The 18,630-nt window shown below is 40.8% G+C and overlaps 1 protein-coding gene across 1 annotated transcript; it reads left to right on the top strand.

The window, feature by feature from the left end:
* Positions 1-602: 602 nt before the first annotated feature.
* rps19 (ribosomal protein S19) lies at positions 603-7,985 on the top strand. Its single transcript, XM_085423423.1, has 6 exons — positions 603-678; positions 1,396-1,466; positions 1,677-1,777; positions 2,134-2,317; positions 4,885-4,939; positions 7,932-7,985. Exons 1-6 carry the CDS (start codon positions 628-630, stop codon positions 7,959-7,961), a joined length of 492 nt encoding a protein of 163 aa, XP_085279549.1. The 5' UTR covers positions 603-627; the 3' UTR covers positions 7,962-7,985.
* The last annotated feature ends 10,645 nt before the right edge of the window (positions 7,986-18,630 follow it).

The raw sequence follows: 18,630 nt of genomic DNA, 5'->3' as shown, positions 1-18,630 counted from the left end.
AACAGCTTGCTGTTCTGATGTAGCAGTTTACACTATCTATAGACACGAAAACAAATATGCAGGCAGAAGTGTATTGATGTCTATATACACCTTTAAGAAAGTCTCTCTTGCCCCTATATATATATAATTAGAAACAAACAAACAAGCAAAATACAAGAAATCAAACTGTAAGATTGACATTTAGGTCCTTATCCTCCAACTGTCTGCCTCAAAAGGGCCAAGCATTACGGGAAGAGCACAGTTACTGACAAATCAATAACTGATGTAAACGTACTAACTATTGGCTGCTGCCATTTTAAATGCAGCCATAGTTAAATGTGAAAGTGGAGATCTCCATGAGAGGAGAATGAAAACAAGCGGATTTTTTTTGATAGAAACAGATGAAAATAAATGACCAAAAACCGATTAAATACTATGTAAAGTACAACTTGTAGCACTAGTATGCAATTTCCCTAACCCTAATCTATTTATGTAGATGATAATAAAATAGCCCAAATGACGAACAAAAGAGAGTCGAAAACGGATAGATAGATTAGATTGGGACGGTCGACACTTGTGATGAGCGGCATCGCAGGAAAAAACAACGCGCTGGTCTCGCGTTAAAAAACGAGATGTGCCCGTTCTATCATGGGTTGGAAACCCCGTTCCACCCTCTTCCCTTGGCTGTCCATAAGCAAGGTAACGCCGCATTTTTCACTCCTCGCTTATTTAGCAATAAATGTATTCAAAATTCAAACAATTGTTCTTCAAACGTGGTCTGTTAAAGTATAAAGTACAGATAATTACAGTGGTTAGGCTTTACACGAGGTATTTTGACGTATTAATAAGTTTTTGCGAGAATTTTGTTTGAATGTTGCGCTCATATCATATCTGCTAGTAATGGCTGCCCCCATGCTACCTCGTTGAGGCCTGCTCAACTGGCTAGTTGTACTGATTTCATTTTGTGTTCTGTGCTATAATATATGAATATTCATATTACGAGAAGTGATATCGTGTATCGGTTGGGCAGATATTTCTTTATTTGTCGATTTTTAGGTCGTAAGGATAACAATTGAAAACGAAGTGTGGTTGAGTGTATGGTCAGTTAGCGCACATGAAGCTAAAACACCGGGTGAAACGTGCAATTTCGCCAAGAGTCGTACACATGTATCCTGTCCAATTTGTCTTGCTGCATAGCATTATTTAGTATTTGTTTTCTTGATGCATTTTAATAATTAACCTAAGCTCCGTATTCTTTGAAGCTAATTGGGATTGATGTTTAAGAGTTCTCCTGGTTTGAGGCGGTGAGCAGCGAAATCTTAGAGCAATTATGAGAGATGCTTGTCTGGTGTGTTGCTTTTTTTGGTAGATAAACGTTAGTTTGTGTGTATTTATTCATATTTTAATCGCATTCAGATGCCAGGTGTCACAGTGAAAGACGTTAACCAGCAGGAGTTTGTCCGTGCCCTGGCGGCCTTCCTGAAGAAGTGAGTTTTATTTTCTCCTCTACATATTCAAAGCTTGTTAATATATTTTATCTAGTATGCTCCACTGAGCAGCTTTACTTTTCATTGAACATATTTTTAATCAAATTTTGTGACGCTGTTTAACTTAACAGATGCTAATGGCCCACTCGAATAAATTATTGATATAGTCCTCTGATGTACTTCATACTGATGTACCTTTTCTGTTACCAGGTCAGGAAAACTGAAGGTGCCTGACTGGGTGGACCTTGTCAAGCTGGGTAAGCACAAGGAGCTGGCCCCCAGTGATGAGAACTGGTTCTACATCAGAGCTGGTAAGTCTTGCAAGTTTTTTGTTTTTTTTTTTTGTTTTTAATTACTAAGGTTTTCAGAAGTTCTCCTGAGACTTATTACAGCTTCAGGCTTGTATTACCACAAGACATTTCCATTTACATGTTTAAATGGTGCTTTGAGATGGGACAATTTTACATGCAAATGTGCTTTTAATTAGTAAAAGGTTTTTGAATGCAACAGACTACACATACTGATCATTTTAAATTCTTTCCAAATTTATAACCATTGACACAGTAAGCCCACTTTATCAAAAACTTAATATTCACATTGTACAATGCTTAGTGTTTCAGGTTCTAAATATTATATGACAACACTGTCATCTCTCATGCTTCCGCAGCATCCACTGTTCGCCACCTTTACCTCCGTGGTGGTGCAGGTGTTGGCTCCATGACCAAGATCTATGGCAGTCGCAAGAGGAACGGCGTGTGCCCTGCCCACTACAGTGTTGGATCAAAGAATGTGGCTCGCAAGGTGCTGCAGGCTCTTGAGTTGCTCAAGATGATTGAGAAGGATCCCAATGGGTAAGTGCCGGTTCTTACTGTTTTTATTGGTTGGAACTTAAAAGCGTTTTTTTTTTTTTTTTTTTTTTTTTCTTCATACACTTCAGCCCCAGACCTTTTTAAATATTAGACACAGAAAGCTGTGAATGCAAAAACGCTGTCTGATAGACTTACCCGTACGTGTGATGTCTGAATATATGTGACACAAGGAATCCTTTGGTGAGCAAGTCACCATAATATGGCCTGCCTCCTGGTTGCCCTACCAAGAAAGCATGGTATGGGGCATCTCTTCCTTCATGTGTGGAAATCACCTAACGTTTAGAGCCAGTCAAGAAAGCTGATTGCATGTATAAGTTGGCATGTGCATGATGCTTAGAGATGGGTGAAATAATTGACTCACTGAGGAATAGTTTTTATATTTTATACATCTGATTTTATTTGCAAATTGTAATCGGCTATAGATATCGAGTCGTAAGGCTAACAGTGCCCGTGTCAGTCATCTTTTTTCTGTTGTGTCCAGAAGGGGTTTCAAGAGCACTCACATTCAGTTAGAGTGAGTGTAAGTGTAGCTTGAACTGTCAAAGCTTTAAAATGCATGCGTCTCTAGTTGTCCATTATACGTATGTTTACTTGGAGTTGCTTGGTAGCCTAAGTGTTAAGTTCTGCAATGCTATTGATGAAGCGTGTCCCCTTAATGCTGTGCAGTAAGGTTTGGTTGGAATGGAGCATGCTGACCAACCTTGAGTGAACTGCTTTAGTTGATAACTCCCACCCCAGCACCATTATCCAGTATTACACTACATCTGTTCAAATATTGAAAATGTTGACTCGGTATTAACTTAATTTGGTCCATCCATCCATCTTCATCCGCTTTATCCGAGACCGCGTCGCGGGGGCAGCAGCCTAAGCAAAGAGGCCCAGACCTCCCTCTCCCCAGCCACCTCCTCCTCCAGCTTATCCGGGGGAACACCAAGGCGTTCCCAGGCCAGCCGAGAGATATAATCTCTCCAGTGTGTCCTGGGTCTGCCCCGGGGCCTCCTCCCGGTGGGACATGCCTGGAACACCTCACCCAGGAGGCGCCCAGGAGGCATCCTTGTCGGATGCCCGAACCACCTCAGCTGGCTCCTTTCGATGTGGAGCAGCAGCTGCTCTACTCTGAGCCCCTCCCGGACGGCCGAACTTCTCACCCTATCTCTAAGGGAGAGGCCAGCCACCCTTCGGAGGAAGCTCATTTCTGCCGCTTGTATCCGCGATCTCGTTCTTTCGGTCACTACCCACAGCTCGTGGCCATAGGTGAGGGTAGGGACGTAGATCGACCGGTAAATTGAGAGCTTTGCTTTTACACTCAGCTCTCTCTTCACCACGACGGACCGGTGCAGTGTCCGCATTACTGCAGCTGCAGCCCCAATCCGTTTGTCGATCTCCGGCTCCCTTCTCCCATCACTCGCGAACAAGACCCCGAGATACTTGAACTCCTCCACTTGGGGCAGGAACTCATCCCCGACCCGGAGTGGGCACTCCACCCTTTTCCGGCTAATTTGGTCATTAAACATTTTTAAATTCTCTACAATTGTTTCTTGTTTTTAGTCACAGTACATTACTTGAACTCCACAGTACAGTTTCATAATGTGTATTTCCACTAAAAACTTGGTCTTTAGTTGGGGATATTAAAAAGATATTAATTTGTAACTCTGCATACCAATATTAGTGGACATCATGGTAAATGGACTTACAAAGCTGTACGCCACCTTTAATTGATTATTCGTAGCACTCATTCACACAATCATACAGACTTTTTATTTATTTGCTTTGTAACCATCGCGGATACTTGCACACTGCGATGGATGCCTTTGAGGATAACTCGGGGCTCAGTAGTTTGCCTAAGTATACTTTGGCACATGGCTAGAGGAGTCAGATGACCAACGCTACCAGATGAGTCATGGCTCTCCACACAAAACCTCAGTGCACACACAGTAAGCAATTGGATGCAGCATTGGAGTATGAAGCTTAAATCCCCCAAGTAGCATACTTTTGCACAGCTTTCTATTGCTGATAAAACATGGAGATGCCAGCTAACTGACAGTTGATATTTTGATACTTGGTGAGCTCAAGAAAATGCCACAATATTGTTTTGAATTGATTTTTTTTCTTGTTTTATTTTATGGGAAACATGGGCACAGTGGTACACACCTACGCCAATGCCTCTACGCATGCTGTTACTCATTCTTGCAGAACTTAGTAACAGTGTCTCAGCTTTCTGTTTATTGCATTTGCTGATGTGAAATGGGCCAGCTTATGTGTGATGTGGATAACTGAAATCTGTAAATGCATAAGGTAGAAATCATTTTTTTGAGACTGCAGTAAAGATTTAATCACTCTGTAACAACAGGGCTAATTGATTGGCTTGGGATAGAAGTGAGCAAGAAAATCAAGTTCTGTGGAGAAAAATTGTTCAGTGGCTTCTTCACTGTAATGCTGTGGTTAGTGTGGCATAAACTCATTATTGTAGTGTTAAGCATTTTTCTAGCGGTGAATGGTATTCTGTTGTATCAGCTAATTTCTGCTTTTTCTTGCTTTTTTAAAATCAGTGGTCGCAGACTGACTTCCCAGGGAACCAGAGATCTGGACAGAATTGCTGGCCAGGTGAGAAACTCATTTGGTGATTTTTTTTTATTTTATTTTATTTTTTAAAAACACACCAAACTGTCTAAATGCTAAGAAGTTTGCATACACTTAACAATAACTCAACTGATTAAATGATCCTAATAAAACTTTATTCAGAGATGGCGTCGTGGTCTTTACCTTCTTATACGGTACAGTGGAGGCTTGACATATTCAAGGGGTCTAAAACCTATGCAAACTGAAAATCATTAGGTCTGCACAAAACCTAGAGAGGGGCATAAATGGGTTGTAGCTAAATATTCTGAGGACAATTAAGTATCTAAAATGGACAAATTAATTTGCTAATGTTAAGTAATATTAATGCTCTTGGTTACAATGTCCAGTGCAGCGTTTCCCCTCAATAAATTAAGACCATACACATAGATTGGGAGATGGACTAATGGTCCTTAATGATCTCAGATGATATAATTTGCACTGTATCTGTCACTAGTCAGTACACCAATTATTGTGTTTGATGTTTTAACATGACAACCTGTCTGCTGTTAAACACCATGACCATGTCTCCCTTTCTCTGCTACCTTTTTGCTGTTTTGTTAAACTGTTCAACTCAGTTGTATGCGTTGTATCAGGCATTCAATTGTTTTTATTTATTTAATTTTTTTTTTACGATACATGTAGTGTTTTTTGGCTTGAATGTGTATCAAATTGTCATCTTCCAGCTGGATGAAATCATTTACTAAATATATTCAGGTGCTCTGCAACATTAAGTGGCAGCAGCTAGTGAGAGTATTGCTAAAATGCTGCAGTTATTATAGGTATTCGACTTGATGTTTTCAGTTTAAGAAGATCCTGCTGAACTCCTGATGGCTTTTTGTTTTTTGTATGTCCACACTTTTGTGCAGAAGCTACAGCTTTCCAGGCTGTTTTGTTGTAGCTGTTTTCTGTCACCTGGGGGCAGTGTCACAACCCATGGGTCTTTGGGCAACTCTCTTGTGCTGCTGTTGGTTCGGCAGCAAACCGTAGAGAAGGGCAGTTGTAACGTATAAAGAGTTAAAATGAAACTGAGTCAAGAACCAGTGTCCACTTTCATAGTCACCTTCTGCTGTTATCCTCCTTTTTTGATTTTTCACATATATATATTTGTGGTATGGCTTTTCCGTTTTCTGGTCCAACTCTCAACCAGTCAGCACTTGCCTTACTCAGAGGATTATCCATTTTGAGGCCCATGCTATTGGGCTTTAGCAGTATGGCAGGTATTTTTCAAATACCTGTGCAAATAGACATAAATGTAGTACTGTAAAATAGGCTTAACACAATGAAAGTAAGTATCATTAATGGTTGAGAATGTTTACACATAGTAAACCAAAGAAAACCATCTAAATTGAGATGGGTAGGTTTTGATTATTTGTAGAGACATTTGTGTAACATGCAAAAGAATCCCCAGTGTGAGACAAGGAGGGGAGACGCATCCCTTTGGGAGTTGATTCAGGAAGGAAATCCAAATCGACTATGCGAAGGTACCTATGGGTGACCACTTGTAAACAAAGGTGCAGCTATTTATAGAAGTAAGATTCTGCACTGTTGAGAAGAATTTCACTTAACCGTGTATTTTATAATGAAAGATGTCAACCGCGTGCAAGTCTGAAAATGGCGTTCCTAGTGAGCATACCCCTTTGAGACAACTTTGGTGTCTCTTGTAGGGAATGAGTCTCAGCTGCAAATGTAAAAAGCTGCAGCCACTGAAGTATAATCTGAAAGTGATCTGTAGGTACTGAAATCGGATGTAAAATGTTTGTCACAAAACACATTTTGATAGTAACCTGTGTTATGTACCAAGCTTCAATATTAAGCCTATGCTTAAAATCACATGGAATCTAACATGCTACGCTATATGTCAGCCAGCTCTAGTTCCAGCCTGATGGAATTGGTAGAAAAGAAGCGGACCACTATCAGGCTCCCCAGCTGTTAAATGTCATACGACCTCATGCTGGCCAGGCAAAGGTTGTTTCCTGTGACTGATTTTGTATGATGCTCTGTCATTTTATGTGACGTTCTGACAGACTCAGGGTGGTGCCTTGTGTGATCACCACAGAAATATCATCCTCTGCTTTGATGCGACACCTTGTCTGTTGTGGGAGTACATTGCCCCCATCACTTTGGCATGCAAGGTTTTTTGTTTTTTTTTAAAGCACTTGTCCTTGGGCAAATTTTTTCCCTCTGCCAGCCATTTGAGTTATGTTTCTTGTGTGGCACACTCCTGGAATTGTTTGTTAGCCTTCGCTAAAAAAACAAATCACACTTGGGCCTTGTCAAAAATCAAGAGAGAGTCAGCAATGTTGTGATAATCCAAGGGTAAAAGGGGTAAACATGAGGAGGGAATTTCATGCTTGGCAAGTCCGCCGTATGGCACCAGTTTTCTCCTTGTTTATCCATGCTAATGAGCAGTATGCAGATGAGCAGACCTGGGCTGGGCCCTGCCTGCTGCACAAAAACTGGCAGGAAGCTTGTTGGTGTGGCTCCCTTACCACCTCTAGAATCTCTTGTGTGTGTTGTACTTTCTGATGACTTTTTATGTGAGAGGCTTTTCCCTGGCAAGTGAGGTTTCTGCCATGTATTATCAGACTATTCATGGTGGGTTTTGGCAGCAGCAGTAACAGTTTCTCTTCCAGACTGTGTTTGCTCTCAAGTCCCTGTGAAATTACATTTTTGATAGCATCTTGCTCCCTCAAGTTGTGGACTGACTATTAACGCAGTGGAGTGACATTTAAAAATAAATGAATTAAATGTGTGTTTTCATTTGATTGCTTTAGAATAAAATTAGTTTAAATAGTTGAGATCATCTTCTTCATCCATGGCAGCCTAATGAATTGATTAAATACCCCCCCACTAACACTGCTGGTAATTTTATTCTGAATTGAAGGGATGTTTTCAAAGGTGTGAGATTTTCATTTGATGCAGGATGTCACTCACTGGCTATATCTCATAATGTTTTCTCTCTCTCTTTTCTCCACAGGTTGCAGCTGCAAACAAGAAATCTGTTTAATAAATCTTTTTTGGAAAAGTCAAATTGTGTCTTGTGATTTTTGACTTGCATGAACAATTAGTTTGAACCCATTCAATCAGTGTCTTCAAGCTAATGAACTGGAATGAGTTTTATAGATGAACTGCTGATAAGCCCGTTTCCCTGAATATTATGAACCACGCTTTCTAAAAGAAGGGAAGTCTTTGTAGTAATTCATCCCTAGCTGATGTCTGGCACTCTGGTCTAAATGTCATTTTGTCTAAAGGGCAGTGAATGACCATTGGTCGTGGGCTCTGTTCACATCCTCATATCCTCTTGCTACTAAAAGCTTGATGACTGGGAACTGTTTCATCGGGCAGTTTGAAAAGGCTTCCGGGGAGCTGATCCATCACTAAGCCAATGCAGCTTCTCATCACTGGCCAGACACTGCTGTCACATTGCCCCTTTTCCCATCCATATTAATCTTTTGTTTTTGCCACTTTGTTCATCTATCACAGGGGTGCCCAATCCCGGTCCTCGAGAGCTACCGTCCTGCAGCTTTTAGATGCATCCTTGTTCCCACACACCTGAATCAAATGAATGGCTTGTTATCAGGCCTTTGCCAAACATGATGGCATGCTGAAGAGATCAAACCATTTGATTCAGCTGTGTTGGAGTAGGGATGCATCTAAAAGCTGCAGGATAGTAGCTCTCAAGGACTGGGATTGGGCAGCCCTGATCTATCAGATGTGCTTTGTACAAATTGATCGCTGATACCATGACAACCGCTGGAAATGGTTCACTTAACAAAGGCAGATGATTACATTTCCATAAGGAACCTAGTTAACATTTCAGTTGTAAAGAATGATGTCATGGTTTAACAGCCTCATTCAGGGCCACAGTGCCATCTACAGATTAAAACCAAATTTAATAGGAATGCTTGACAATTTCAGCAGAAAATATCGGACATGTTTTTCATATGACTTCCACCCCAGACGCAAAACTTGGGAAAACTAACCATGAGGTATTTCCATGAAGGATACGTGATCTGTATTTTAAGTAAACAAATTCATGTATGCTTAACTTGATGTTTTAAAAGGCATATTGTCTCAATCCCCATCTAAAGCAGTTATGTAAGTGTGTGTATATATGAAAAATGTGGTATTCAAAATACATCTGCAGTTGAATGTTCCGTTGCATAAAAATGAAGGCAGACCAGCAGCATCCTGGGTCACATGCGTAATTTGTCAGTGACACTAAAATCCTGCAGAGGGTGCCAAAGTCAATAGAATCTGTCTATACATATAGTTTGAATTAATAGGCCATGAGGTGATTTTTATAAGTATTAAGTGTTAAGCATTAGTTATTTTCAAATAAATACAAAAACAGCCTCATTCACATCCAGAGGTGCAGTAATATAGTTACATTTCAGTATCCTATTAAATGTGAAATTGGTTTATTAGTTTTTAGTGTTCGTTATTTTCTGCAGCCACGAATTTCCCCAAAGTAATTAAACTAGAACATTATACAAAACTTCTCAAATGTTTATTACAACAGCTTCAGGATGTAATATTCAGGCAAGTAACTGAAAATCATCGCATCTGCATTTTAATTTTCATGCTTTAATCTCATTTCATGTCTCCACAAGGCTTGGGGCAACAAAAAATTACAAGCACAACCAAATGAAGAGTGCGTGGGTCGTTAGTCACGGTGCAGCGCAGTACACATCTATGTCCTCTTTTTGAGAATATAGATTTATTTCATGTCAATTATGTCTGTATTTAAAGGAGGAAAAAAATACTGCAGGCTTTGTGTGCTCGCACAGCCGAGCTCATGTACACAGCCTGCTGTGTGTGTTTGAGTGAGCTTATAGATGGCCCTGTGTTTGAAAGATAGCATGTTGTTGATCCATGGACAGTAAGCCTGCTGTGTTTGCCAGTCTATCATCCACTGTATCTGTGTGTACTGTCCACACTGTGCAGCACACACAAAGCATTGTGTGTCGCTCCATCCAACTGACTGTGTGTTTTTCTCATCTTTTCATAATGCCATTCATAATAAGCAGTCTCCATCAATTACTCAGTGCTTTTCTTGAGAAATATTAATCATTTCATACACCTATCCCACTGTCTCTGCCATCCCCTCCATCTCCCTGTCCCCTGTCCGCCCCCTCCTTCCTGTTTTTATTTGACGACCAGCTGTTCCTGAACACCTGAACCCATCATCCCTTCCTCCCCTTTTCATGATCCTGCTTTTTGTTCTACCCTGCAATTTAGAAGATGGGAGAGGCTCAACATGTCCTTGAGTGGTAGAGAGAAATGTATGGAATCTATCCGAGGACATCTTATGTTTGTTCACTTGTTACTGTTCCTGTGTGTGCGTGCTTGTTCGTGTATGTGTAGTTCCTGCAACCACATTTGGTGATGTGTGCCTCTCTCCCCAAACAATTTCAGCTGCCGTCAGTCAACTTGTTTGTGCAACAATTTTTCATTGTGTGCAGTGTCATTATCAGCAGGCTTCACTATGGCAATTACTGCTGTGGAACAATTACCACTTTAACAAATGCACAACCAAGTGGATTTTTGAGCCTTGTGTGTGTGTTTGTGTGGAGGTGGCTGCACCTACTTGCGCTCCCAATTCTTTGGCAGCTCGGCTTGATCACACTGAGAATGGATGCAGACCTGCCTCTCACCTCTGCGGGGTTGGAAACAGCCGATAACTAAGAAATGAATCCTCTGCACAAGTCTTTCCAAAATAGAACAGCTATCAGGAGAGCTCCTGCACATACACATGTACACACACATTGTCAGTGCACAGCTCTATGCCCTGTGGCATGTTTTCCCCAGAAGACAAGACATTCCTCTGAATTTTTCCCAGCATTCCTATCTCCTCCATAATAGTTTTCTTGGGAAAGTTGACCCAGATGCTACTGGATTGGTTAAGATAACAACTTTTTTCCATTTATCTCATAAACCACACAGATTTATTAGTTGTTATGGAGTTAAAATTCACAGTGTCATGCAGGCTTTATATGCGTGTTTGAGGTTGTTTCACTTTCATTTATTTATTTTCTGGGAGCTGAGATATTCTTTCATTCTCGTTGCTTACATCTTGATGTTTTAATGCTGTGTTATTGATTTATTTATATCTTACTATAAATTCCACTGGTTAAAGAAGCACAGCAGGTTGGGTGCAGAGTGTGTTCATGTGCTGTGGTGAGGGTCAGGCCTCGTCTGCAAGAGCTTGTTTATAGAAATTAGTCTGAGGCCAAAAGGTCAGTGTTGTTTTGGTGAAGAGATGAGCTGCTGCCCTGTGTGTTACAAATCCGTGAGTAAGAAAACTCCTGAGCTATAAGAAGACTGGTTTACAAACTTATCTCCCAGTGGGCATGAGCGGCTGATTGATGGATGGCCCTGCTGTTTTGTTGTGTGTGCGTATGGAAGAAAGAATTAGTTTGACCTGGTTGACTTCCTGGGTAGTTTAAGGGTGGTATATAGACCTATATCTGTCTACTGTATGTTGCTGTTCTTCTGTGGGCTGTCAGGTCTAATCCCTCATCCTCTGTTTGGCCTAAGAGCAGGTGGTATAAACACGCGACGCACTGCTCAGCCTGCCTGGCACCATGGGGCACTGTAGCTCTGCACCACAGCAGGTGTGTATATATGAGTGTGTGTGTGTAGGCGAAACACTAACCATGTGTCAGTGGAGTTTAGTGTGTGTCTCCTCAGCTTTTGAGTCTGAATCCCTTCCACCTGTCACAGAGGGTGGGGTGCAAAGGGAAGATGACGGGGTGCAGAACAGATGCTGTCTACAAAGCCAGCCGAACCGACTGAATTGCACAGTGTGCTCTCTGTACATGTGTGTATGCAGACCATATTATTTTCTAAGCTGTGCCCATGCTTGTGTGTGCTCACATTGAGATCAGAGCTTTCAAGTCATTCATACTTTGATGCTGCGGCCCTGCGCTTTCTTCAGCACAGAACAAAAGACTGACAGAGGGAGACAGCTAGACACCAGTGTGACACTGAACGGCTGTGGAGATAGTTGACACAGTGACAGACTGAGATAGGACGAAGTGTGTGTGTGTGTGTTTGGAGTCCTGTGCTTCATCATCCCTCTATCTCCCTCACTATCTTTCTAAGTGTAGCAGGGAGGGAAAAATCTCCAAAGAAATGCCAAGCAGAGGTGTCAAAAGTGACCAAACCATGTAAGAACCCAACCAACACTGCGGCTTCCATTAGCTTCTCAGGGCCAGTATCTAAAACTCCACAGCTCTCTCACACACAGCTCTGTAAGATATTTATTAATATCTTTTGAAAAATATGTCTGTGTGGAAATGTTTATTAGAATTTTGACATGCATAAGATGATATCTGAGATCCTCCTGATTGGCTGAGCTCCCACTGTACTTTTTTTTTTTTTTTTGCCACATCTTACTTCATGCTGGTTTACTGTGAACATGAACACTAGACTGAAAAACAGTCTGAGTTTTCCAATGAAAATTATGGGGAGAAACATCCCAGCTGTGGCAAACTGTTAAAGATTATAAATGGGTATTAAATATCCAAATTATATAAAAGAAATAAAAATTATCAGTTGTAAACACAGCTCTTAAAATAATTTAAGAGTTGAGACTTTATCAAAGTCCATTTCTGGCTTCTCGCCTTCATTCCTTCCTTTTTTCTCTCTTAATCATCACCCTTTCTCCTACTCCCTCTAAAGTCTTAACAAATCCTTCCAGCTACCTCTTCATTGCTCTAATGATCTTCCACTTTTTTTTTTATATTGTTTGGCTGTTTTCCCCTTCTGCTATCCTCTTTCCTCTTCTCCCTTTTATCCCTCAGTGCCATTAGCACCCCATTAGCCCTTCCCCCGGTGTTCCCCCTTCCCTATCAGGACTGAAAGCTCACCAGCTTTATGATTTGACATTGTGCCGTGCTTTACCTCTTCTTAAAAAAAAGGTTTGCTAAAAGTCTCTTCACCTCTTCAAAAGAAATGAATAAATAATCATGAAAAATAATTTTCAGTACATAACTTGAAACTGAATTGCAGTTTCTCAGAAGGGAATTCATGAAAGTGGCGAATGAAATTGCTTTAGCTGTTAAATGTACTTTCATTGTTTTATGTTGTTGCTATGTTTTTTGTTTTTATTTTTAGTGGTGCCAGTTGCATGGTTCTACTTCTCCTATTTTCAAGTCATTTTTTCTCATAATACTGTAAGAGTTTGACTTGTAACAGAGTATTTTTAGTTAGAGCTAAGTTTTAAATAATTCCTCCACCACTGCCTTGTTTAGTTGTATAATATTCATTTATATATATGTTTTAAAAAATCACTTTATATGGTTTAAAGTTCAATGAAATGTGGTAATAACAAACATTATTGGACATCAAAACTGTGTTTCCTACTATGAAACTTGTGGTTTATCAAGTATATAGATCTATAAACTATTGTTTAAGAAACACTTTTACTTTTACATTATTTTCAAATGTGAAAATAATGATGCAGTGATGTTAGTGAGGGAAGTAGATCTACAGTTCTAAAATTTTTACCAGTTTTCCAATACCTTAACCAGGACTGACTTTACTTACTGTCCATGGACACATTTGCCAGATGTATTCACAACGCCCAACACAGTGTGCTGTGTGTGTGCTTTATGTGGGCACATGTGAGTGGAGAATATATATTGTGCAGGGAGGGTTGCAGAGGTTAGAAAACTGTAGTTTCAGACTTTTGTTACACTGCTGCATGCCCAGTGTGTCTATTTCACACAGTGACCTCCTTGTCTCAGTGTCCTCTGCCTCCCTTTGTGCAAATCCCAACATGCCCACATTTTTCCCCTCATACCTGTATCTGTTCCAAACTGTTTTCTGCGAATATTATTGTTTTCCATCAAGCACTTGTGCCCTAATATAGAGTTTGCAGTCATATTTTTTTGTGTTGGTTTTTCTTACCTGATTCTGGCTGCTTTTGCAACTCAGGCCAGACAAACAAATATGTAAAATATGTGTTGTGATTGTGTTGCCGACTCTTGTGCGCGTGCAAGTGCATGTCAAAGAGAGGCTAGGCAGGTCCCGTGTGAGTGAAAATCTGTGGACACTGCCTGCGTAAATGTGTGCATGCAAAAACTGACAGACAGACATGCGATTGTGTTAGCAGAAATCTTATTAACTACCGAGCTGCCCCTCTCGTTAATTCTTTAAAACAGTTCCTGAGAAACTCCTCGGCTCTGCACTTCATTTACTCTTTTGAAACTAGCTGCGGATGCAGATTGGGCATATTTCTGCACATTTCCACAAAATTGAATTCTTCTCCAAAAGCACATAATGACTCTGGTCTTTTGCAGCTGCTAGTTTGTGAGACGAGATTGGGTGCCGTTTGGGACCCGTTGGATTCATGACTACGGGGTGAGAAAGAAGCGGATACCAAAAGCTGCATTAGACTACTCACAACAATCATCGAAATAGTACTCTTCCTCCGTGGAAATTCAGGCACACCACGGGGACCCATCTTCTGAGAGAGAATTTAATTTGACAGCCGGGTCCTGCTGTGGCAGACGTTTGCTAGAACATTCAGTTAACATCGTGCACTAGCCTCTGGGCCTGCCCAAAATGGGCAGGCAGGGTCACGCTTCTCTGGGCCCTGATAGAGAAACTGTTCTCCTGGTTTCTCTCTGTCTCAGTTTCTCTTCTCATTATTTCATATTTTTTCACTCTCCATTATGCAGTTTTTCTCACCCTCCTGGTCTCTGCTGCTCTCCCTTTCCCCCATCTGACTGTTCCAGCTGAAGGTCCTGTAACACAGGGCACATGGAAATCTCATGAATAGCAATGTATCAAACTGACAGGCACCCTGACATTTAAAAAGTGTGTGTTAAACTAAAGATCATTTCAAGATTTTGATTGCAAGTTAAAGTGTCTGCCAATGAATGCTTCTCTTTTATTTTTGGCCTTTTCCAATCTGGGAAATGAAAGTTAAATCATCTTTTTATTTTGTGTGTCATTTAGACAAACCTGGTTGTTGCATATTTATCAGAAGAGAAAGACGTGCGTCTTTTCTCTTTGCAACACAGTGTATCGTTTTACATGCATTCACACACACAGCTGATCATCCCTTTCTGCCTCTGTCTGCATTTTTCAAATCAGCTTCTAAGGTTCAAGGTCTGGTCATCTCTGAGGCCAGTCTGAGTTTATTCACATGAACCTTGTCTCGCCTATTAGAGTTTGTGTGTGGGGGCACTTTCCTGTCTGTGTGGGAACATTTGGTGTCTTTGAGATAGTCTTGATTGAGTTTTACACAATTTTAGGTCTGCCATTTCAATTTTCTACATTTCCCCAAAACATCTTTATTTGCTCTTTCACCTTTCTCCCGACATTTCCTCACCCTTCACTTTGTTGCTGTTTAACTCTGTTTCCTTTACCCCCATTATCCACCCACCCACTCCCTCTACTCAGCTGGTGGGCCAGCCAGGAGGCTGTGCATGCATTTGAGGAGCGTAATCTGCTTTTTCTCTCATTCCCATTTCCATTTCAATCCTCCGTTCACAGCTGGAACCAAGGCACTCTGCATGCAGATGAGTAAGAGTTGACTTTTTCCAGAAAGTATATTCAGACACAAGATGGGCAGGAGATGAGGGGGAGGAGGGGTGGATAAAGAGAGAGAGAGGGACAACTGAAGTTAGAAGATTCAGTCATAAAGAAAAGCAACAGTTACTGATGGGGGGGAAATCGTTCAATTCAAACTCATTGTCATTCAGCCTTAGAGAAATGCACAGAGGAAGATGACATGTTTTTGTAGGTCACAGCATCTCCAAATAAGAACAACACAACAAAGTGACAGGAAAATCAAGTCCATCCATCAAACTCTAGGTTAGAATAAAATCAAATGTAAAAAGCAAAATAGTGAAGCCCATCAAAAAAAAAAACAAAAAAAAAAGGTGATTGTCTTTTTACTTTGAGAACAGCAATGAGGATTCACCATTCAGAGGTGTATATTTTAAGGTAAGAGAAAAGTGCACCTTGAAATTTGAATAACATGTTGGTCTCTGGGCTTGTGTTTTATTGGAAAAAAAACAAAACAGTTTCCATATGGCCTTGTGTTAATTATGGATCTGCTACTTCAGCTAAGACTTAGAAAATCTAAATTATTCCCTGTGTTCTTTGTAACTGGAACGACTGCAAGAATAGAAACCTTCAAACTGATTTCTTTTGAATAATCGATTTCTTACAGAATTTACACAAAGCTGATTCACACACTACATCACAAAACTCAATAAACCAAACACAAAGATACACTTTCATGCCCCCTGCCTTATGACCATAGACACCTCATGACCATATGACACCTCATGATCAGAGAATTTTGCTCATCTCTATGCATAGTTGAGTGCTGTGTCACCATCCCTCACATCCCGGCAATGATGACACAAGACCACTAGGTCACCGCTAAGAATGAGTCTTAACAAGCGGGACCATGTCCATGACATCAGACTTTGGTTAATTAACAGAAGAACAACACGAGTCATGTTGGTGAAGTTATTAATGATGAATGTGCAGTATTGTTTTTGGCTGACTGCACACAGAGAACTTTTTGGCTGTCATATGATCTTCCATCATCGCCCACTGTAGAGGGCTCAGATACAAACACATAAACACTCATAGATCTTATTGTTGAGGAACAGGGCCCCTAATGCACTCTGCTCAATTGCTTTACAGAGGGCCACTCAGATGTCAGTTGAATCCCACTTATGGTAAAAAACCATCTGCTGTCAGTTGATTAAAATAACAAATATTGATTTGAACAGGCAGCCTCAGCAGCAGAAGTAATTTTGTTATAAGAAGGCAATGAGGTATGACAAAACATACTGACCACTTAATATAGCTATTAAATCTTTATTGTCATATTGAATATTCTTGAATTACAAGATCTCTGAAAAAAAAAACTTCCTAAATTCAGAAAAATGTAAAAGACATGCTGTTTCTCTGTGCACATCATTCAAATAGAAATTAATGGAATGGAAAGTAACCCCCACACCCTGACACACACAGACACACACACACATACATTCTGCCTCCTCTTGTTCTGTCACAGCAGTGTAATATACAGCCTTGCTACTAGCCTCATTCCTGTTGGCAACCCGCAACAGAGTTGCATTAAATCTCATCATGCCAAACGGTCTGCCCAGCACAGCAAGTCAGGTTAGACAAACTGCACTGCTGATCAGTGGGGACCTACCAGCCTGCAAAGCACTCACTGTTTCTTTTATTGACAGAAGCCTCTTTCAGCTATTCTTGTTCTTCTTTTCCACTCTCTACATCTTCTGCCCCAAGTTGATTTAATGCAGTCTGAAGCACATAACTCTCCCCTACTGTTTCCCTTCATTCAGTCGATATCTTATGATCCAGGCTGTCTTGAATCTTCTCTCTTTTTTCACACTATCTCTGCCCTTAAAAAGATCTAACTAACCTGCTCCCGCACTTCTTTTTGCCTTCATCTTTCCTGTTCCCTTGCACTAATTAATTCTTTACAACACCTCTCCACAAACCATCATTTCCCTTCCTTTCCTTTCTAGCCTACCTCTCCTCTCCCTTAATGCCCTCCTGTGGAGCCACAGAAGTCTGTATTGAAGACAACACTTGGCCACAGTCTGTGAGCGTGTGTCATGGTTCTCCAACCCCACTGCACAGTCTTTGTGGCAGTAATGTCATAATTACCCCCCATTACGGGCAACAGAGATTGAGAGAGAGGTATGTTCAAAGCGAAAGATACAGGGAGAGACGGGGGGTTCGATGTGATGAGAGATGGAGGTGGGGGTACAGATCGGCTGAACGGAGGGATGAGTGAGGGTGAAAATGCTGGAGTGTGTCAGAAATAGTGAGAAAAACAGTGAAAGACGTTTGGGGATTAATATGGTGGTCAATAGATAAATCACAATGGACACAGTCTTGGAGCTGGTGTGTCTCAGGGGACAGTCCCACCCCTGTTGTGAAGAGTGACATTAGTAGAGATGCAATATCTTAAGCTTCGTTGGACACACATGGATGGGCCACTCCCTTTAAACACAGAAAACAAACACATGGACATGTAGGTGGAAGAAAAAAAATCAAGGAGCACAAGAGAAACATGGAGTCAGATATAGTTTATCTCAAATCATAAGCTCGTCATCAGATTGCAATTAAAAGGCCATGTAAACACAAAAGTTCTGGAGTTAAAAGCATCAATATTCCACCTACTTCCTACTAAACCCCCAAATACTAAATCAGAAAACTTGCCCTGATCAAACATCTTCTTTTGGTGATTTAGAATTTATAAGCAGCTGAATTATAGAACACAGCTGAAATATATATAATTTATATTATCTGTAGAGGCAGTTATAACATAATGGATAGAACATCAACTTCTGTCAGGGTGGAATTTTTCCAGTGTTGAGCATCTTACTTCGGATAGCGATACCTCCTAGAATTGAGCTCAAAGCACAGCATGTTTGCACAAACACTTGTGTGTTCATTTGGGAATGTACACAGCAAAATAGCATTTAAATTGCAAGATAACAATGCTTTGGGTCCTATCAGGAAAAACCACCAAAACAGCTAAAGATGCAAATAAAGTGTCTTCATAAATACACCATTTAGGCTTGACAGGGATGCTAAGGCTTTCATACTGCTGTTGTAACCCCGGGGAGGACACAGAGAAATTGCAATTGCCCACAATTCAT

Source organism: Rhamphochromis longiceps, linkage group LG11, assembly GCF_057381845.1.
Source record: "Rhamphochromis longiceps isolate RC_006_pf linkage group LG11, R_longiceps_female_GT1.1, whole genome shotgun sequence".
In the NCBI taxonomy this organism is placed as follows: Eukaryota; Metazoa; Chordata; class Actinopteri; order Cichliformes; family Cichlidae; genus Rhamphochromis; species Rhamphochromis longiceps.
Note: the sequence above shows the minus strand (reverse complement) of the source record. Positions and strands in the feature narration are given on the sequence as shown.